The 23,677-nt window shown below is 34.5% G+C and overlaps 1 protein-coding gene and 2 long non-coding RNA genes across 3 annotated transcripts; 1 reads left to right on the top strand and 2 right to left on the bottom strand.

Moving 5' to 3' along the window:
* The first annotated feature begins 419 nt into the window (after positions 1-419).
* LOC131932816 (uncharacterized) lies at positions 420-3,415 on the top strand. Its single transcript, XM_059289721.1, has 3 exons — positions 420-440; positions 1,130-2,561; positions 2,802-3,415. The coding sequence occupies exons 1-3, from the start codon at positions 420-422 to the stop codon at positions 3,089-3,091; spliced, it is 1,743 nt and encodes a 580-aa protein (XP_059145704.1). The 3' UTR covers positions 3,092-3,415.
* A 3,822-nt stretch (positions 3,416-7,237) lies between these two features.
* On the bottom strand, positions 7,238-12,020 carry LOC131932829 (uncharacterized). The gene is made up of 4 exons (XR_009384729.1): positions 11,938-12,020; positions 7,581-7,607; positions 7,400-7,422; positions 7,238-7,263 (listed from the first exon to the last, which is right to left on the bottom strand). It is a non-coding gene; the product is annotated as an uncharacterized LOC131932829 (long non-coding RNA).
* Positions 12,021-14,373: 2,353 nt separating this feature from the next.
* Positions 14,374-14,890, bottom strand: LOC131932828 (uncharacterized). The gene is made up of 2 exons (XR_009384728.1): positions 14,804-14,890; positions 14,374-14,459 (listed from the first exon to the last, which is right to left on the bottom strand). It is a non-coding gene; the product is annotated as an uncharacterized LOC131932828 (long non-coding RNA).
* Between the last annotated feature and the right edge of the window lie 8,787 nt (positions 14,891-23,677).

Below are 23,677 nucleotides of genomic sequence, written 5' to 3'. Positions count from 1 at the left end.
GATATATTTTTAGCAGAGCTAGAATACACGATGAAACTTAATTGTTGACGTACCCACTGCATAGATCAAGTTAGGCTTAAGAATGTCAAAAAGGGTCCGTTCAGTGTTTTCGTGGAAAATAAACCCGGATAAATCATTCTTCTGACTGACAAAAGGCAGACACGGAAAAAAGGCAGACAAACCCGCTTCGTAGATCAAGATAAACAATGTTAATTCGAAAATGAAACAATTTTTCCCCGAAAAGTCTTGCTTGACACGCAATAGCTGAGGGGGTGGCAAGTATTAGGGGTGGGGGGGAGTGACAACACATGCTTTTAATTCTGTTCCTGTCAACATTGTAGATGTGTTTAGCCCTGGTATGATCAGTGTGGCGCTATCTAACTATTGTTGGGGTTGTTTTCAAAGTACTTAACGGGAAAATGTCATTTAAGAAAAATATGGTAGGTGATTATTTTTTGTTTCATTTAGATGATATATATATATATATATATATATATATATATATATATATATATATATATATATATATATATATATATATAGTTTTTTTCTAGTTTCGCTAATGTATAAGGGAACAGGTTATCGAAAACCTAAGCAAAGCTAGGCAGATCGTTTAAACTAAGTTAAATTTTTTACAAACCTGTACTATACCAAAGCCCGTTTATGCATTTGTATCTTGATTTTAAACTTGATTGTAAACATGTATCATGATTTTAAACTTGATTGTAAACACGTATCTTGATTTTAAACTTGATTGTAAACACGCAACTTGATTTTAAATCAAGTCAAATGACATGTAAATCTAGTTTTATAGTGTGTTTATAAAATAGGTTATGTGGTATAAAAACAACCGTCTGGCTATTTCAAGAAAAATTATACTTTGTAACAAAAATAATTGAATGCATTTTAAAGATTTTAAAATTCTGTTTTATAATATTTTTAAAACATGTGTGACTTTTTTAAGTAATATAGCTCTCTCAAAGTTTACAAACAATAACAAAAGTTATAGATCCACCATTTGTTGAGTGAACGCATTTATGTGTATGTTTAAGGTGTATGGATGAATAAATTATCCATTATGACAGTCATTATCTGGTTGTTTCTAAAATAATAAATTTTTACCTTACAGCAAAATCAACACAAACAAGTGAACCTAGTCCCACCTCCCCCTTCAACTCCATTTTTTTCATCTCTACGTCCTACTCTACCCCGATCTCAACATCGACCACAGCTCCCACCTCGGCCAAAAAAGAAGTTAAGCACTCAGCCTGCACCAACTCAAACAGTAGAGCTACTTTTGGTTGGGAAAACAGGCCACGGGATAAGCGCCACAGGAAATTCTATTGCAAGAAGGAAAGTTTTTAGTACATCCTCGGGCTTCCGCGCTGAGGTCAGCAAAGTTCAAGAGCTGTGGACTGAGTTAAACGGCTACACAGTTCATGTCGTGGACATGCCAGGCTTTAGAGAAGCAGCGCTTGATGGCGACCTTAATAGCAGAAACATGGCAGAAGCCGCTTCAAAATTTCCCAATGGGTTCCATGCTGTAGGGATTGTTTTGAAATATGGAGAAAGATTTACGGACGAGTTTATCTGTATGATGAAACGAGTTTTTGGAGAAAGTTTAGTTAAACAATATGGCATGATTATAATTACTCACGGAGATTGCTTTGACTTAAATCAAGAAGATGACGAGGTCGAAAATTTCTCTGACTGGGTAAGTAGACAGGAAGGTTCACTTAAACGGCTTCTTATTGAGTGTAGCTACAGGTGTATATTGTTCAGGAACCGAACAAAAGACGAAAAGGAGAAACATGCCCAAGTAATTACGCTCTTAGAGGGAGTATTAAAGTTAAAAGCTACAGAGACCCCCCACACACATTCTCATTTTGATAACATCCAAAATGTAAGCGACATGAGCATGGTTGAAAAAAAGTCACCATTTATCAAAGCTGAAATCATGCAACAGACGAATTTACTCATCGAAGCTATTAGCCGTATTAAAATCACAGAAGATAATATGGAAGAAATTGATAATGAAATCACAGTAATTGACGGTAGAATCAAAAAGCTTTATGATGATATTAAAAGCAATGATAAAGAAACAGGTGTTTTGATAGGTTTAAATATAGAAGTTAAAAAAGTTGAGACTATGCTTGTAAATTTGAGAGAATCTAAATTCACTAAACTAAAATATTTGATGAAGAGGAAATTTTTCGAGCAACAAAATCTGTTAAAAATCGAACAAGCAAAGAGAGAGAAAGCCGAAGATGAGAAAGCACTTTTAGAAAAACTAAAAATTGCTGGTGAAATAGATAAAAATACAATTTTTAAAAAATTGCAAGAGAATGAACAGGCTATGCGCTTAAGAGAGGAACAAATGCTGGAAACTTTTAAAAATGAAATGCAGAAAATCAAAAGCGAAGATGCTCGTCGCTGGAGAAAAAAAGTTGAATTTTTACAAAAGACACAAGCGAGTCAACTGAAGTCCATACAAAAGCATTATGAGGACATGAATAAAGTAAATAATTTCGCAATTCAAAGTGAAATCAATCAGCTAACTGGTGAGTAATTTTGAACCCCATAAAGTCAATTTTTACATAGTTAAAGGTCCTGTTAATAAATTATCTGAACTGAAGAGGTCATATTTAATTACGTAAGGTATTGAGGGGAAACTCAACTTTACCTTACTTTGTAGGACTGACATGGCCAGATTAATAGTAAGACTTTATGGTTATATTTTGTTTCATCTGTTATATAATAAAATAGTTATGCAATGTAATTTGTTTTTCAATCTCATGTAGGCAAACTTGAAGAGATAAATAAAACAGCGAAACCCCGAAATCAAGATCCGATGAAAATTGAACTACGATGCAGGGATCAGCAAGGGAGGGTCATAGACCTGGAGATGGGCAAGTACGATGAGATGGTTCGCTTGATGAGAACTTTTTGTGATTCGTACAGCATGCTGATGCATGAAGCCAAATTTCTAATCGATGGAAAACGAATACAGCCTTGCGACACCCCGACCTCATTAGAGCTGGAAGATGGAGATTTAATCGAAGTTTTTAAAGACCAGATAGGGGGAGTTTAAAAAAAAATGGGTCATCCATTTATGACGTCCACAAAAATTCAGGAGATATCGAAATACTTACTACATGAATAACATGTATTGTGTACCTAATAACTGATATACGGCTTAATATTTTCCATAATGCTTGTTAGTTGGACTAAATATCAAAAGTGGAATCTAGAGGTGTCTTCATTTAACACAAGTAAAGTCGTCTTGATTTCACTTTTTACATGCAGGATACGAGTTTTATGTTTGTTTTAAAATGTTAGTACTTCGAGCTTAAGTTTAACTTGTGGACATCCGCACAGACCCGAATCCCCACCCCCTAGTCCACACGCTTCCACAAAAGACAATTTTTGGACCCCCCCCCCCTCCGTGTCGACGTTATAAATGGACAACCATGTAAAATGATATTCGTGAATTTAGAATAAATTCAAAATATTTTTGTTTTAAAATTATCCATAACGTTCTAAAGTCAATTAAATAGAATATATAATCCTAGGTATTGTAAAGATGTATAGAATGACGGGCCGTTTCGGCTAGGTCTTTCTCTTGCAATTAGTAGTCATATTTAAATAAAAATGCTGGTTCAAAGTGTATACATAAGTTTGTAAGCAAAATAACAATTCAACATAAATATATCATAAATATAAATCCATGCACAAATTTAATGCATTTCCATAAAACATTTGTTTAGGTAGTGCTTAAATCTATTGAAATCTGAAACTAAATTATCAACAAATAAAACACATTGCGTCGGAAAATCTAATTCATTTAACTGAAAGCTATAGTTCAATACCCAAAGATGTAATTTAGATGTGATTATCCAACAAACACTGTACAATATTTAACATGAAATAACAGATTTTTTTTTACCAACCCTAAAAAGATGTGTTTAAATTTCTTAAATGTATAATATGAATATATGAATATATATAAATATATATATATATATATTATATATATATATATATATATATATATATATATATATATATATATATATATATATATATATATATATATATATATATTGAACATTAAGTAAGAAAAGTTTACTTTGGGGTTTTAGTTTTTTGAAAAGTAATAAAATCCACATGGTTTAATTGTGATTTATATAATAAGTTACTCATACTTTTGTGTTTGCAGTAATCGATATTCTCCTATTTCTAAGAAAGAGAGCCCTTACGTTTTTAAGTACACCCTCTAATGCTCAGAGAAAAAAGGTGGCTTGGAAAGTACTATACAAATCCGTTACTGGCTAAGTTTCAATAAACATAATTATCCTTTTATCTACGTAGCTAAAGTGGTAGCCTACTTTATTAAGAGGAATGCATGAATAAGATGTGGGGAGTGTAGCCTAGCGGTGGAGTGCTAGACTGCAAGACAGTAGTTTTTCCAGACTTTTTTTTTCCGGGGGGAGGGGGGGGGGGGTCACTTGCAATTTTCGGGGGGGGGGGGGGGGCGGACTAAAATTTCCGCGGGCCGGTGGGGTGGGTGGGGTGGCTGACACTGTAAAAAGTATATATTTTCTATATAAATTCTGTTTTGTTCGGGGGGGGGGGGGGCGGTAGACTTTTTTCGGGGGTGGGGTGGGGGGGGCACTCGAAGAGATGCCTGGAAAAAACTCTGCTGCAAGGCTGAAGGTCTCTAGTACGAATTCGGGTAGAACGTGCTGTTTAATTATCATACAAGAATAAATAAAACACCATCGGTGATAAAATAATTTGTAGTTGTTTTAATTTTTCTATTTTTTTAAATAAATTATTTTTGAATTTTAACTAAATTTAATGTTTTTGTTGTTAAATCCAATGTATCATGTAACGTATGTCCGAAAATTGCTTCTTAATTTGTGTATGTTATACGTTTTCACTGGCCTTAGCCTATAATATGTCGTAATTTGTGTGTTCTCAGGAATACGTGATGATAAGTAAAACACCAGCGTGTAGGTCTCGATTTGCAGCTTTGTGTTTTTGAACCCCGATAATTAACTTTATAATTAGCTGTCGACTTAAGTACAATTTCTTAGACTGGGTGGTTTTCAATCTCCGATATGCTGTTAGCATTTTAATTCTTAAAAAATAATGTGATCACTTTATCAAAACAGTCGCCAAATGCGGATAATCACTGCGGTAAGCCAAAAGCTAATCAAGCGTAACACCCTTTGTCTAGAACGAGTGATGTGGATGGATTGTGCTGCCTTGTTCATATTGCTTTACTATGTTTTCTATTGTCACTGGAGTTATTGTTTTTCTGTAGACGCATGAACGGGTAGTAAAGATGTTTACAATCTGAACCTTGTCAGTAAAGAAAACTTTGATGTTGGTGAAGACTAAAGTTTGAATAGACGGTTGGTCGTACGCAATAGGTGGTCTTTTATTTGTTCAGAGCTGTAGACCGGGTCGAAGTGTCACGTGATCGGGTAACTTGTGTACTGAGTCGCAAAAACATGACTTTCGTTCCTATAATCTGAAGTGGATTATTTATCGTAGACTAAAGCAGTCATTTTTACAGAAAATGTATATACACGATACAACAGTTAATAAAAATATTTCGTTGCTGTTTCACATCCTTCTAAAACACAAACGTATTTTAATATCTAAGTCTAGTACCTAAAAGTAGTATCGCTTATCTAACCTGAATTTTCAATAAAGCCAGATCAGTGTTTAGAATACTGGACTTATGTTTATGCCATCAACTTGAGGTCGACGGATATTTTTTCGAAGTCTAAATCAATGTCTTTACACAAATTTCAACTAACTAATTTGAACTACAATCAATCTGCCATCAGATATTTGATAAAGAAAGTAATTTGTGGTTGAAACAAAACATGATTTAAAAGGTAAATACTGAAACGACATATTTGATTTCGTCATTAATTTATCCCGTGCATTTTAATGATTCCCTACACCTCACTCTCAAACATTTACCTTCAGAGAAAATCAGACCCTTCTATAATTAGTTCATAGTATTAAGCTTTCTCTCTTACTGAAAAATGGGACCTCACTGCTTATAAACAATTAATATATTTTGGCTTCCTATACTTAAGAAAGTAAAATAAAATTTAAAAAAAAAATCACATCGCAGAGTACCAATCACGAGCGTATGTCAAATGCCAGAAAGATATTTGCCCGAATGCCAAAAGGCTGAAGGCAGTTTTCTTAAATCGACATTTTCCGGGTGGGACAAATGTTTTATTAAGAATTAATTTTTCTTACAAAAGATCAAACGCCATTTTATTTTGGATTTTATGAAAATGCTTTCACATTATTAAACAATCTCTTACATATTTTCTAGACAAGTGTTTTAACGGAAATCAAAGCATCTTTGTTCAATTTTTAAAGACGCCCTCTAAACCTTACCCATTTTTACTGTTGTTAAAAATGGCCATCGTCACATAATGTTTTAACCAGCTAAATCAGACAAGAGTGTTTAAAAAGTCGTCTCAATCGTACTAAAGAAGCAACATTAGTTGATTGTAAGGACACCGATTGCTTGCTACTACAAAGATTAATTGAACTGCGTAGACATACGACTGCTAATACAGAAGTCTCGAGCTAGAACCCCGGGTTCAAGTCAGTGGACTGTCCCTGAGACCACCCAGCTCTAATGGATACCTGACTAGTGTTAGGCGACCGGGCTGATTACACTCTCCCTTCATGTGACGAGCTAATTGAAACAGGTTAACTCTTCTTCACCAGGCCCATAGACCGTCAGGCTCAAAATGGTACTTTACTTATTTTACACACGGCAAAACAGTACAAGTGTTAGCGGGGAAAATGTGTATTATGTTTGACAATACAGCATATTCTTATATCATAAAATTAAAAACATTTTGACGATAAACAAATACAGACACGATTAACAAATTGTTTAGACAATTTTCACTATATGCACAGTTTTATTTTCCTTAAAATTTTGGACATTAACTTGTTCATTTCTTCACTGGACTAGCCACGACGGCATCCAAAAGCTACACAGATACCTCTACGCCGTCTAATACAGACAATAATGCATCCTGCAATACATATCAACAATTATAGAAAACACACAAACACATGACATCCATAAACACAAGAACCTACACGCATTTACTTATCTACAATAGTGTTTGTGTGTGTGTGTCTAAAACATTGTGTACGACGAGCAATGACATTGTTTTACTTACGCTTTTGTTTTTCCTGATCAGTATCCTGCAGAGTGAAATATACAGTTCAATAAGAAGTTAATGTGTGGTATTTCTATGACTTAACTGTTTATCGTTACAATAGTGCCCATGTAATCCAAATAAGGTTAGTATTTTAAAACCCAACATAAAAATAAACTTACCGAAGCTGAAACCAAAGATTTATCTGAGAAAATAATTTATTTACGTCATTTATTTTTAGATTCTTTTTTAAATACAGATTATTTGCATGGTTTCCAAATGTATTAGTATGAGATATTAAATTGACAAATCTATATTGTAAAAATAGATTTACGGGATTGTAATAAACACTAAGTTAATTACCTTGCTGTTGATATGATAATAATTCGGCTGAAAAATTATGCAAAGTAAAAGATATATATATATAAATATAAATATAAATATAAATGTAAATATAAATAAATATATATATATATATATATATATATATATATATATATATATAAATATATATATATATATATATATATATATATATATATATATATATATATATATATATATATATAAATATATATATATATGTATATATATATATATATATATATATATATATATATATATATATATATATATAATTATGAAGAATATTAAATATATGATCAAATATATGAGGAAGCTATATATATATATATATATATATATATATATATATATATATATATATAAAGACACACACACATATATATGTATAAATATATATATATATATATATATATATATATATATATATATATATATATATATATATATATATATATATATATATATATATATATATATATATCTTATCCGTCGGTCGTACATTGCAGCGATCTTAGAAGAGATAGCGAATCCAAGAAAACTCTTTTCGGTAACCTTGAAATTGTTCATAGAGTTGCGTTTTTGCATGCTTATTCTAGCTCTCAATCTTTTGTGTTGTGATTAGTAAGTGGTAAATGAAAAAAAAAGTATTGGAAATATGCTGTGGTCCCTGATAACACTTACAATGTCAATTTGCTTACAAAAACTTGCGTGAAACCCAAGCCTTTCAAATATATGCATCGGGTATCAGCTATTCCTAAATACCAATATTGTATTTCCGTGTTGATTAGAACTTGGAGTAAATGTTAGCAGTACATTTTTAAATTTCAGTGGTTGAGGCGCGGGTTATTCTCATTACCACTCAGTATGTGTGTTAAAAGCTGGAGTGTACTTTCATCACCTTACGCAAAAACATCTGTCGGCGACAGCCCAAAACTCAGGTACTTGACTGGGAGCTTCTGGCAGCCAATGGTTAACTATCGTTGGGGCTTCGGGTAGCGCCCTGTTTCGATTTACTCAAATATTCTCTTAGCCCACAATATCCCGATTGTAAAATGCTATTGAATATGAATGTGCGTGCTTAAGCGCTTATGAGGAAGCACCGGACGCTCTGCGTCAAATGACAATCGGGGCACCAATGCAACCGCTGTCAATGCTTTGGAACTAAAGCCGTATAACTACAAGGTTGCTAGGCGAGCGTCGCCTCCCCCATTGTTAAACAAATGGTATGCGACAAATCTTCGCAGGATTGTACTCAACTAACTTACAGTTTCACGGGGAAATCGATGAATATTTTATTGATGCACAAAATACAAACACAGATCCACACAGACCTACAGTAAACACACACACACACATACATATATATATATATATATATATATATATATATATATCGTGCGGCGTCAATTCGGCCAATGACGAAACGGCCCCGTTAAAAACGACCCCGACAAAACGACCCCGTCAAAACGACCCCGTCAAATTGGCCCCGTCAAAAGGGCCAGCGACATATGGACCCCGTCATATAGGCTCCCGACAAATAGGTTCCCGTCATTTAGGCTACCGACAAATAGGCTCCCGTTATATAGGCTCCCGACAAAAGGGCTCCAGTCAATAAGGCTCCTGACAAATAGGCTCCCGTCATTTTGGCTCCCGACATATAGTCTCCCGTCATTTAGTTTTTTCCACAAAACGGCCCCCGTCATTACGATTCCCGACAAATAGGCTCCCGCCATTTAGTTTCTCCACAAAACGGCCCCCGTCATTACGACTCCCGACAAATAGGCTAGCGTCATTTTGGCTCCCGACAAAAAGGCTCCTGTCAATTTGGCTCCAGACAAAAGGACCACTGACACAGTGGCGTAGCTACCGTAAAGCTAGCGTAAGCAAGGCATGGGAGCCCAAGGCACATAGGGGCCCTTTTCCCTCATAAAAAATTAAAACTTTTACAATGGAATTTTAATATTTGTTACATATAAATAATTTTAAAAAAGAAAAAGGTTAAAAGTTCCAAAAAGCCCCCCCCCCCCCCCACCGTTCCGGCAGTGGGATTCAGTGTTTGTGGGTCAAACAGAGCCCAATCGTTATAATAACACTACAGGCTATACCACTTTGTCGTGCAAGACATTGAGAGAATCAGCCTATAAATAAACTTTTTAGCAGTAGTAGGCAAGCACAATAATATAGTATAAATACAAAATCAGGATATATAAAATACAAAATGTTGCCTTCAGAATATTTATATATTAAAAATATCCATCGTAAGTAGAAGTTGATCTCTTCGTTTAACTCCTCTGTAGCCTAACGCAGAGGCGTAGCGAAGGCGAGGCGGGGGTGCGGACCGCAACGGGTGACACCATTTAGGGGGGGGGGGGGGTGACACCAAAGGCAAAAAATTGTAAAATTTATAGAATGAAATGCCATTTTCCAGATCCATTAGTTAAAGTTAAATAGTCTTCTAAGTACAAATCAAAAATTATATCAAGAGTGGGGGGGGGTGTGACACCACGACGTAAACGTAAACTATAAAGAAAACAATGCTACATCCAACTGTATTATAAACAGACTGTAGATAAACATCGTTACTATTAAGTCAGCAGTGATTAAAGCTTAAACACGTACGTGTACCAGTATGTGGCATATATATAAATTTTAGGCCTATGTAGGCCGACACACACACACACACACATATATATATATATATATATATATATATATATATATATATATATATATATATATATATATATATATATATATATATGCTTTGTTTCCTGGGAGGGGGTGACAATACGAAGTGCCGCACCGGGTGAGACCCGACCTAGCGACGCCACTGGCCTAACGGCTGACGAAGGGGCCCACTGATAATTTTTGCATAGGGGCCCAAAAATCCTAGCTACGCCACTGCACTGACAATACCGTTTCTGTAGAGACTAAGTCTCCCGGCAAAGCGGTCTCATTGAATATGACATCTGCCAGTGGGACCCCTTCATCAATATTCTTTAGAGTTAGCTTATCCAACACTCTTATGTAATACAACGTATGCATCTCTTGTTCGGCAGGCCTTATTTTTATATTAGTTTATCTATTATAAAATATAGTATGTTTTAATTTAAGGGTCATCTATCTATGACATCCATAATTGAGTCGGTTATAGGCTGTTCCAACTCATTGTGTGGGGAGAAAGGTCCACGCTGTACCTTCCTAACTATAATATGCTTGTACAGGGGCGTAGCGAGGGGGGGGGGCGGGGGGTGCGGACCGCGCCGGGTGACACCATTTAGGGGGTGACACAAAGGCAAAAAATAGCAAAATATATAGAGAAAAAGTTGAGGGGGTGGGGGTGCAAATCGAAAGTTTGGGGGGGGGGTGCAAATCGAAAACTTGAAAGTTTGTCCCCGGGAAGGGTCGCAACGCCTTTGGGGGGGGGGGGGGGTGACACCATTAAGTGCCGCACCGGGTGACACCCGGCCTCGCTACGCCACTGTGCTTGTAGGTTATCAAAACAAAATGCTGTTATCATGTTAACATCATGTATATCATACATTTACACTTCTGTGCTCGCTTTTAAGCAACAGATCTTTTCTGTTGTAAATTAAACATTATCAAAACTTTAGAATTGGTGGAATTTAGCTGTTAAGGGCTAGGTTTGTTTGTGAATTAATGTTGGTTCATGAAAAAATAATTTCATTCGGGCATTAAAAAGAGGTTATGGAGGTATTGGAGGTAGGACACAATGGTTACATTTATGCCAATAGTGGTCATATCATTCATTTTTCTGGAGCCAATATGTCGGGAGTCATTTTGTCAAAAGCCAATTTGTCGGTAGCCAAAATGTCGTGAGCCCATTTGCCGGGAGCCCATTTGTCTTGAGCCCTTATGTCGGGAGCCAATATGTCGGGAGCCGCTTTGTCGGGAGCCAATATGTCCTGAGCCTATTTGTCAGGGGTTAATATGTCGGGAGTCCATTTGTCGGGAGCCTAAACATCGGGAGCCCATTTGTCGGGAGCCTATATGTCGCAAGTCAATATGACGGGAGCCCATTTGACGGGAGCCAATAAGTCGGGGCCCTTTTGACGGGGCTATTTTGACGGGGTCGGTTTGTCGGGAGTCGATTCGACGGGGTCGTATTAACGGGGCCGTTTTGACGGGGCCGATTTGTCCCGGGCCGTTTTGACAGGGCACCATATATATATATATATATATATATATATATATATATATATATATATATATATATGTGTGTGTGTGTGTGTGTGTGAGAGAGAGAGAGAGAGAGTGAGTGTAAACCAGTACTCAATATGAATGTGTACACTTTATTTATAAAATTAATGAAGCATAAGGTTTAAATACTCACAAATATCAACAACCATGTTCTGTATAGCGCCAGCCACCTGACCAATGGCAGCGACAACAACATCAACCGGTTTGTTTTCACCTAATTAAAAAAGTAATATTTGGAATACCTACTTAAATGTTTGCATATATATATATATATATATATATATATATATATATATATATATATATATATATATATATATATATATATATATATATATATATATATATATATATATATATTTATACTAAACTTGACACAATTTCTAATTTAATAAAATGGTAATTTTAATTAGTTATGAAAAAAATTAAATAAATATTTTTTAATAAAATCCATCAGACATGTAATTTAAATCATCAGTTTGCATTGTGCTTGTTCGCTTTATTATCAGTCTTCATAATCCGCTTGCAACGATTAACGCATATTTAAAAAAAAGAAATGTAGGCAAATTTTTTCCAAACATGTACTTTAATTCACTAATAATGGTTTATTTATCCTTATTGCTAAATGTTTAATTAGAAAAATGTGAATATATTTATTGGTAATTAGAGGTTTTAATATGGGGTGGGGGCTTGACATTAGAAGTATTTTTAGATTTACTAAATCATGATTTTGTGTGCGGTAACTACATACCAGCAAAGAAATTTGAACTGCATAAGTTAAGTCGCTAAAATAACTAAAATATTATATTAAAATTATTATTTCAGATATGTGATACATTTCATTGGGATACAATCTTTAATATGGATTAAAATTATTTACTCCAACAAATGGTAAACGTCGTAAATTTCTTCACCTTCAAATAGTACAATGGTTACTTAGATGGCTACCTCCCTTACACATAGTCCAAATGACGTAGTCTTTGGGTTTTTTTTCACTGTTTATAGCATAAAATACTGTCTCTCGAGAATTCTAGGATTTTCCCAAGTTAATCACCTGCTTTATTGTGACCCACCCGGGTCGTTCTACCATCTTAGAAATTATCATGGGGTTTTCACGTTGGTTCAATAAAAACAATGTTCCGGATACTTCCCGAGGATAACACCATTTTTTTCTGACACCCTGGGGCCGATTTTTACTCGCGGCTAGTTTTTAGCCCTAAGCGAACGCATTAAGTGTGATCGACACCTTTCATTTATTACGTTCGACTCAGTTAACGAGAAGCATGCAAAAGCTTAGCCAGGTGTACAGAGCTTAAAACCCTCAAATTTAAAATCGTTTTAAAAATTACTTTATATTTTTCACATGAATTAAAACGATTGTATAAGGAATGATCAGTTCTGACCGCTTTATTCATTTTCCCCAATGTGAAGAGTCTGCGACGCCGTCAAGTGCCCTAACAGACATCATACAATTTTGCCGTATATTTATATATATGTATAGTTTTAGGCATTAACACATACATACGACCATTCTTTGCGTATTATATGTTTATGTATATTGTATGTAAGTAATTTTGTGATTTATGGGCACGAGCTTTTGTGGTGACAGTGGATGTATGTTAAATCCCTCAAATACATACATACATATATATTATATAATATATATATATATATATATATATATATATATATATATATATATATATATATATATATATATATATAATATATATATATATATATATTATATATATATATATATATATATATTATATATATATATATATATATATATATATATATATATATATATATATATATATATATATATATATATATATATATATATATATATATATATATATATATATATTATATATATATAATATAATATATATGTATGTATGTATTTGAGGGATTTAACATACATCCACTGTCACCACAAAAGCTTGTGCCCATAAATATATATATATATATATATATATATATATATATATATATATATATATATATATATATATATATATATATATATATATATATATATATATATATATATATATAATATATATATATATATATTATATATATATATATATATATATATTATATATATATATATATATATATATATATATATATATATATATATATATATATATATATATATATATATATATATATATATACATATTATATGTATTATACAGGCTGTATGAATTATATATAATTGAGTAAAAGTAAAGAAACATCTTTAAACATAGCGATCCAGTGGGCAGATGAAAAAAAGTTCATGTTTTTTGACTTCGGCAAATGAAGGGAAGGTGTGGTCAGCAATTTGCCCAAACACCTTTACTTTCCCTAAAACGAGATAGGTACCCATCAGATCTGGATGGACTCAGGGACGGTCTACTGACTTGAACCCGTATTCGAACTCGAGACTATCGGGTTAGCATTCTAGCGCTCCACCGCTTAGGCCACGCAGACCCACTACTTGTATTATGCATGTATCTAAATTTAGGGAGCACAACAAAGTGTTTAAATAGTGTTCCAATTATATGCTATAGTTACCTTGTAGTTGCACCCCCTTCTTGACTAGACTATCCCAAAGAGCCAGTGCAGATTGTAGAATATTCGTTTCGTACTTTATATCATCTGTAAATTAAAAAATAATAATTGCCGGTATATTTGCTTGGCTTCCATGGGAACTTAACATGGTATAATTGGTACATGTACTATCTACAAATTAACATATTTTAAAATCTAATATCAGTAAACGAAACATGCAACGTCATATTGACTATAAAATCCTTGCAAATATAAGTATATGTTTACCTATTTTTGTTATGTAACATTATTTTTCATTATTTGCCTTGTTTGTTTCAACATGCTTACATAATTAAAAAAATTTAAAAAATATGAAAGTAATTTATGTTGAAAAACCCCCAGTGTCAGTATTCTTTTAAAAAAAAAAAATAATATGGTTAACATATGCCTACCATCGAACAGAGCGGAAACAATGGAGATGTCGTTGTTGGTAGACAAGGCTTCGGTAAGCAGCTTCTTCACATCTTCCGTGGATACTGGACGATAAAAAATTTTATTTATGGACGCTATAGTTACATGGCAAGCTCTAGACACATTAATATATTAATACATGTTTTTTAAGTAAGTTGTGAATTTTGTAATGGATTTGCTTATGTTTCTGACAATTAAGAATTAGATTGAAACATTTAGACCAACCTGCATTAGTTAGGCCATCAGCTAAAGTTTTTATCTCCTTTGCTGCTTCAGCTAAGTCTATTCCCACAATACCTTAAAATTATATTGATAATAACATATATATATATATATATATATATATATATATATATATATATATATATATATATATGTAAGCTGTATAAATGAATATAGTATATATGTATATATGTCATACATTTTTCTTAGTTCTGAGTAAAATTTTAAGCATACAATAATCATCAAAAACAAATATAATAAAATACAAATTTTTGCACGAATATTGTCTCTAAATACTTTAAGATATCCCTTTAGATCTTACCGCCCGATGTTCGGTTTAGAGCATCTTTGACCAGTTCAAAGACTCTAGCAGCGCTTGACGTTGTATCCCGTCCTGGTCGTGGTATACAGGGCCAGATGGGTCTCGGCCAAGGACACGGAAAAATCGGTCTCTGTAATTTAAAACGTACTACGCCTCTTGACGATAGTATTTTGTTTCAGCAACATAAAACACACAGTATTGCAACTATTAATAACAATAATGCAATCTAAGCTATAGGAAAGTAGTATATTAGGTCCCTTTTGATTAGTATCCGCAGGCGCAGGCGCACCCAGGATGCGCAAAGGATATATAGGAAAATACTCGGATGCGCAGGGGGATGCGCAGGCGCTGCAGGAACAACGAGATATAGTAAAATACTCGGGATGGGGATGCGCCGCAGGAACAACGAGATATAGTAAAATACTCCAGGCGCAGGCGCAGGCGCAGGGTGAAGGAGCCGCAGGCGCAAAGACATATAGTAAAATACTCCGGATGGGGATGCGGATGGGGATGGGGATGGGGATGGGGAGGATGCGCAGGGATGCGGATGGGGAGTAGGTCAGTAGGTCAGTAGGTCACCGGTGGTGACCTTGTGACGTAATCAGTGACCTAGTTACGTAATTTTAATGAGTTTTTAATTAGTTTTAATGAGTTTTTTAAATTTTAATTAATTTTTGACCTAGTTACGTAATTTTAATGTGTTTTTTAATTAGTTTTAATGAGTTTTTAAAATTTTAATTAATTTTTATTAACGAGTTACGTAATTTGATTATTTGTTTACTTTTTTAATTGTTTAATTTGTTGTTTACTTGTTGTTTAATTTAATTACTTTGTTTATATTGTGTAATTTTTTATTAATGAGTTACGTAATTTGATTATTTGTTTACTTTTTAATTATTTTTATTGACGAGTTACGTAATTGGATTTTATTTATTTATTTTTTATTTTGTTTATTTTTAATTTTATTTTATAATTAGTTTGAATTCAATTTAATTACTTTGTTTATATTGTGTAATTTTTTATTGACTAGTTACGTAATTTGATTGTTTGTTTGTATTTTGTTTGTTTATTTTGTTTGTTTACTTGTTATTTAATTTGATTACTTTGTTTATATTGTGTAATTTTTATTAACGAGTTACGTAATTTTAATTTTTAAATGATTATTTTTTTAATTTTTAACTTTTTAAAATTGATTTTAATTACTTTGAATGTTGTTTATTTGTTTATTTGTTGGTTTGTTTATTTGATTGTATGTATGTTTTATAGTAAACGGAGAGTAATGACGGGGGTTGAGGGGAGGGGTGTGCTACCATGTACTAGAACAGTCTTTGTATAGGGACCATTTTCCAACACAACGAACGTTACAAAAATAGAACATCCATTAAAGATAACGATCAGCCACAGCTGTTACGTATCGACCCGCCCGCGAAGTTTCCTCACCGCTGCCCGTTTTAATGGGAATGTATTGATCGCAGCCGCTGGCCCATCACACCTAATTAAATTTTTGTTAGGCTTCACCGAGTTTCCCCCGAGCGGTTGACAGGTTATGGTAATTTACGACGTACATTAAGTGCCTCTCCGTGAAGTACGTAGGTCATTATGCAACAACTGTTGTGCGACAGCTGGTGCTGTAATTAGGCGGATCAACCGGACATTACCTATTTTGTTTATTTTTAATTTTATTTTATTTTATAATTAGTTAAATTATTATTAACTAGTTACGTAATTTGATTTTAATTTTTTTTTAAATTTTTAAAATTTTTTTTTTTTTTTTTTTTAAATTATTATTTTTAAATTTTATTTTTAATTGTTGTTTACTTGTTGTTTAATTTAATTACTTTGTATAATTTATTTGTTTGAAATTCATTTTAATTAGTTTGCTGTTAATTATTGGCGACAGATGTTACCAAGCGGGTGGTGGTGGTGGTGGTGGTGGTGGTGGTGGTGGTAAATTTGCTTAAGATTATAAACTTCAAGTTTTAAAAATCAACAACGTTATGGACCATTCAGCAACACAACGAACGGTTACCGAAAATAGAACATCCATTTAACCACATCTGTTACTTATCGATCCGTGATCCTTTGTTGACACGCGCTGCGCTTTTAATGGGAATGTATTGATCGCACCTACTGACCATCAGTATGATGGTCCATCTATGTGTAATTTTTTATTAACGAGTTACGTAATTTGATTTTAATTTTTTAAATTTTTAAATTTTTTTTTAATTTAATTTTATAATTAGTTTAATTATTATTAACGAGTTACGTAATTTGATTTTAATTTTTTAACTTTTTAAATTTTTTAAATTATTATTTTTAAATTTTATTTTTAATTGTTGTTTACTTGTTGTTTAATTTAATTACTTTGTATAATTTATTTGTTTGAAATTCATTTTAATTAGTTTGCTTTTAATTTCTTTGTTGTACGCCGTTTGAAATAAAAGACTAACACTAGCGTGTACTAGAAAGTGTCATTGTGTATAACATCCATTTAACCACAGCTGTTACTTATTAGCGACAGCTTGTACTTATCGATCCGCCCGTAATCCTCCCAGGCGCTCCCCGTGGTTGCTTAATAGCGGGCTCACTGAAGCGATCACAACAGGTAATTAATCGAAGCCATTAAGTCCCTCTCCGCGTTAAGTGTGGCGACAGCTGGTGCTGTAATTAGTCACGGCTCTCGGCTTTTTTCATTAGACTACAGCTGTACATGAACTATGTTCACATATCGTACGCCCGGTCATTCTTTGATCAAATTAAAAAATTTTGTTTCCACATGTCATGCGTACCGTCCCTTGCTATGTATGAAAGATTAATGGTTGTAACTATTCGCTTATAGCGAGGGTCAGCGAAAACAAAAATATATTTAAGGGTCGGAATTTTCTTTCAACCACCGTTAAGTCAGGTTTTGAGACGAAACGAAGTCTCGGTAGGTTCGTGTTTTTTAATGGGCGACAGGGCGACTTGGTGCGTTGGTACGTAGGTATGCGGGGTAGACATGTTTTTTACAAGTCTGGAAAAGTAATTACGTTTTTTATGACCGTTCCGATTTTCTTTTGATCTGACCACCATTTGACCACACTGAGCCAGATAAATTTAACAATTGTCGCAGCGGGGTTTATTTTAAGTGCACCCCGTGCACGCTTGTTTACATTTTAAAAGACGTGTCGCGTGTCTTCCCCTTACGGCTTCCCTAATAGAGAAACGAGAGGAAAGACAACTGTTCTAAAATTACAACAACCTTGTCTACAGACACGAGTATCGTCCCTTGTGAAAAAATTCGCGTCAGAATCCTTAACTAAACAGTCAATTTCTTTAAAAAGTTAAAAAATAATTTAGGAAGACAAGGGTTAACAAAATATATATCTTAGTCTTGCAGCAGATTACCTTCCCATGTTCGCTTTAGTATTACAGTTTTCATCAATCTTCTTTTTGACTTGAACTTCTTTAATTTTTAAGAAAGTTAACTTATACATAATACATTACGTCTAATGACAATTTTTTTATTTTTACCACTCAATGTATTTTCTTTTTCTATATCTTACATTGTCATCTTAATTTTTGATCACCTTAGGTGGTGGTAAGGTGGTAAGGTGGTGGTAAGGTGGTGGTAAGGTGGTGGTAAATTTGCTTAAGATTATAAACTTCAAGTTTTAAAAATCAACAACGTTATAGTACGTCGTGTCAAATGACACACCGTTAAAATGTCTACATTTAAAGTTCACCAAAATAATGACGTAAAAACTAAATATGATATAACGTTAGCATACATATCATTCAATCTAATCACTCTAAAGTACAAATCAATAATTTTGATTGATTAAGGGGCTGGGTGAGTTATTTTTATTCGGGTGCCCAGGGAAGGTTTGGAGTTGGTTGGGACAGATTTTATACACGAGTCGGTGACGTTTTCACCGAGGGAGGTTCGAAGCTAGACCATGCATGTTTTGGAATTGTTAGGGGTCGAGTCTATAGTAGGGTCGGGGGAGTTTTGTTAACACCGAGGCAGGTTACAAAGTTCGTACATGCATCATTGGAATTGTTAGGGAGAGTTAAACTAAGGTCGGTGAAGTTTTCACCGAGGCAGGTTACAAAGTCGGTACATGGATGTTTAGGAATTGATGGCAGTCGAGTTCATACTAGGGTCGGGGAATTTTGTTAGCACTGAGGCAGGTTGGAAAGTTGGTACATGCATGTTTGGGAATTGTTGGTAGCCGAGTTCATACTAGTGTCGGTGAAGGTTGGTTTTGAACTCGGAACATGCATGTTTTGGAATTGTTGGTAGCCGAGTTCATACTAGTGTCGGTGAAGGTTGGTTTTGAACTCGGAACATGCGTGTTTTGGAATCGATAGGTGTAGAGTCCATACTAGGATCGGTGAAGTTTTCACCGAAGTGGTTTCAAAGTTAGTACAGGCATGTTTTGGAAGTGTTAGGGGTCGAGTTCATACTAGTGTCGGTGAAGGTTGGTTTTGAACTCGGAACATGGATGTTTTGAAATTGTTGGCAGCCGAGTTCAAACTAGGGTCGGAGATGATTTCACCGAGGCAGGTTGCAAAGGTGTTACATGTATGTTTAGGAATTGTTGGTAGCCGAGTTCATACTAGTGTCGGTGAAGGTTGGTTTTGAACTCGGAACATGTATGTTTTGGAATCAGTCGGTGTAGAGTCCATACTAGGGTCAGGGGAGTTTTCGTTAACACCGAGGTAAGTTGCAAAGTTGGTACATCCATGTTTAGGAATTGTTGGTAGCCGAGTTCATACTAGTGTCGGTGAAGATTGGTTTTGAACTCGGAACATGCATGTTTTGAAATTGTTGGTAACCGAGTTCATACTAGGGACGGGGGTGTTTTCACCGAGGCAGGTTACAAAGTTCGTACATGCATCATTGGAATTGTTAGGGAGAGTTAAACTAAGGTCGGTGAAGTTTTCACCGAGGCAGGTTACAAAGTCGGTACATGGATGTTTAGGAATTGATGGCAGTCGAGTTCATACTAGGGTCGGGGAATTTTGTTAGCACTGAGGCAGGTTGGAAAGTTGGTACATGCATGTTTGGGAATTGTTGGTAGCCGAGTTCATACTAGTGTCGGTGAAGGTTGGTTTTGAACTCGGAACATGCATGTTTTGGAATTGTTGGTAGCCGAGTTCATACTAGTGTCGGTGAAGGTTGGTTTTGAACTCGGAACATGCGTGTTTTGGAATCGATAGGTGTAGAGTCCATACTAGGGTCGGTGAAGTTTTCACCGAAGTGGTTTCAAAGTTAGTACAGGCATGTTTTGGAAGTGTTAGGGGTCGAGTTCATACTAGTGTCGGTGAAGGTTGGTTTTGAACTCGGAACATGCATGTTTTGAAATTGTTGGTAACCGAGTTCATACTAGGGACGGGGGCGAGGGTGGCGGACAAAGTTGTCGATGTAGGTAGGGTGCAAGAGATATTCAACGAGGAGTGGTGTCTACAAGTTATGTATCCCAGTCTGTTGGAGTGGTTTCTAGGGGGTTGTAATATTAGTTGAATAAATATTTGTCTGTAGGATTGTCATACAGCCTTTGTCTGTCCAAGGAATAGTGTGAGTAGTAGTATGGTCTGTTTATCTAGCGGTTGGTATTGAGGTTAGTGTGATGACGCAAGGTTGGATGGGAGAAGGGGAACGGGGTTGTGGACAAAGGGAAGGGGAAGGGCGAATAGTGATAAAAATAACTCACCCAGCCCCTTAATCAATCAAAATTATTGATTTGTACTTTAGAGTGATTAGATTGAATGATATGTATGCTAACGTCATATCATATTTAGTTTTTACGTCATTATTTTGGTGAACTTTAAATGTAGACATTTTAACGGTGTGTCATTTGACACGACGTACTATAACGTTGTTGATTTTTAAAACTTGAAGTTTATAATCTTAAGCAAATTTACCACCACCTTACCACCACCTTACCACCACCTTACCACCTTACCACCACCTAAGGTGATCAAAAATTAAGATGACAATGTAAGATATAGAAAAAGAAAATACATTGAGTGGTAAAAATAAAAAAATTGTCATTAGACGTAAATGTATTATGTATAAGTTAACTTTCTTAAAAATTAAAGAAGTTCAAGTCAAAAAGAAGATTGATGAAAACTGTAATACTAAAGCGAACATGGGAAGGTAATCTGCTGCAAGACTAAGATATATATTTTGTTAACCCTTGTCTTCCTAAATTATTTTTTAACTTTTTAAAGAAATTGACTGTTTAGTTAAGGATTCTGACGCGAATTTTTTCACAAGGGACGATACTCGTGTCTGTAGACAAGGTTGTTGTAATTTTAGAACAGTTGTCTTTCCTCTCGTTTCTCTATTAGGGAAGCCGTAAGGGGAAGACACGCGACACGTCTTTTAAAATGTAAACAAGCGTGCACGGGGTGCACTTAAAATAAACCCCGCTGCGACAATTGTTAAATTTATCTGGCTCAGTGTGGTCAAATGGTGGTCAGATCAAAAGAAAATCGGAACGGTCATAAAAAACGTAATTACTTTTCCAGACTTGTAAAAAACATGTCTACCCCGCATACCTACGTACCAACGCACCAAGTCGCCCTGTCGCCCATTAAAAAACACGAACCTACCGAGACTTCGTTTCGTCTCAAAACCTGACTTAACGGTGGTTGAAAGAAAATTCCGACCCTTAAATATATTTTTGTTTTCGCTGACCCTCGCTATAAGCGAATAGTTACAACCATTAATCTTTCATACATAGCAAGGGACGGTACGCATGACATGTGGAAACAAAATTTTTTAATTTGATCAAAGAATGACCGGGCGTACGATATGTGAACATAGTTCATGTACAGCTGTAGTCTAATGAAAAAAGCCGAGAGCCGTGACTAATTACAGCACCAGCTGTCGCCACACTTAACGCGGAGAGGGACTTAATGGCTTCGATTAATTACCTGTTGTGATCGCTTCAGTGAGCCCGCTATTAAGCAACCACGGGGAGCGCCTGGGAGGATTACGGGCGGATCGATAAGTACAAGCTGTCGCTAATAAGTAACAGCTGTGGTTAAATGGATGTTATACACAATGACACTTTCTAGTACACGCTAGTGTTAGTCTTTTATTTCAAACGGCGTACAACAAAGAAATTAAAAGCAAACTAATTAAAATGAATTTCAAACAAATAAATTATACAAAGTAATTAAATTAAACAACAAGTAAACAACAATTAAAAATAAAATTTAAAAATAATAATTTAAAAAATTTAAAAAGTTAAAAAATTAAAATCAAATTACGTAACTCGTTAATAATAATTAAACTAATTATAAAATTAAATTAAAAAAAAAATTTAAAAATTTAAAAAATTAAAATCAAATTACGTAACTCGTTAATAAAAAATTACACATAGATGGACCATCATACTGATGGTCAGTAGGTGCGATCAATACATTCCCATTAAAAGCGCAGCGCGTGTCAACAAAGGATCACGGATCGATAAGTAACAGATGTGGTTAAATGGATGTTCTATTTTCGGTAACCGTTCGTTGTGTTGCTGAATGGTCCATAACGTTGTTGATTTTTAAAACTTGAAGTTTATAATCTTAAGCAAATTTACCACCACCACCACCACCACCACCACCACCACCACCCGCTTGGTAACATCTGTCGCCAATAATTAACAGCAAACTAATTAAAATGAATTTCAAACAAATAAATTATACAAAGTAATTAAATTAAACAACAAGTAAACAACAATTAAAAATAAAATTTAAAAATAATAATTTAAAAAAAAAAAAAAAAAAAAATTTTAAAAATTTAAAAAAAAATTAAAATCAAATTACGTAACTAGTTAATAATAATTTAACTAATTATAAAATAAAATAAAATTAAAAATAAACAAAATAGGTAATGTCCGGTTGATCCGCCTAATTACAGCACCAGCTGTCGCACAACAGTTGTTGCATAATGACCTACGTACTTCACGGAGAGGCACTTAATGTACGTCGTAAATTACCATAACCTGTCAACCGCTCGGGGGAAACTCGGTGAAGCCTAACAAAAATTTAATTAGGTGTGATGGGCCAGCGGCTGCGATCAATACATTCCCATTAAAACGGGCAGCGGTGAGGAAACTTCGCGGGCGGGTCGATACGTAACAGCTGTGGCTGATCGTTATCTTTAATGGATGTTCTATTTTTGTAACGTTCGTTGTGTTGGAAAATGGTCCCTATACAAAGACTGTTCTAGTACATGGTAGCACACCCCTCCCCTCAACCCCCGTCATTACTCTCCGTTTACTATAAAACATACATACAATCAAATAAACAAACCAACAAATAA

Source organism: Physella acuta, unplaced genomic scaffold (assembly GCF_028476545.2).
Source record: "Physella acuta isolate Inbredline_101_S28 unplaced genomic scaffold, ASM2847654v3 ptg002288l, whole genome shotgun sequence".
Lineage (NCBI taxonomy): Eukaryota > Metazoa > Mollusca > Gastropoda > Physidae > Physella > Physella acuta.
The sequence above is the reverse complement of the archived record's forward strand: the minus strand, read 5'-3'. Positions and strand labels throughout refer to the sequence as shown.

Coding starts and splice junctions, on each gene's coding strand:
- LOC131932816 (XM_059289721.1), top strand. CDS start 420: ATGTCATTTAAGAAAAATATG. Junction 441..1,129: donor TGTCATTTAAGAAAAATATG/GTAGGTGATTAT, acceptor TTTACCTTACAG/CAAAATCAACACAAACAAGT. Junction 2,562..2,801: donor TGAAATCAATCAGCTAACTG/GTGAGTAATTTT, acceptor AATCTCATGTAG/GCAAACTTGAAGAGATAAAT.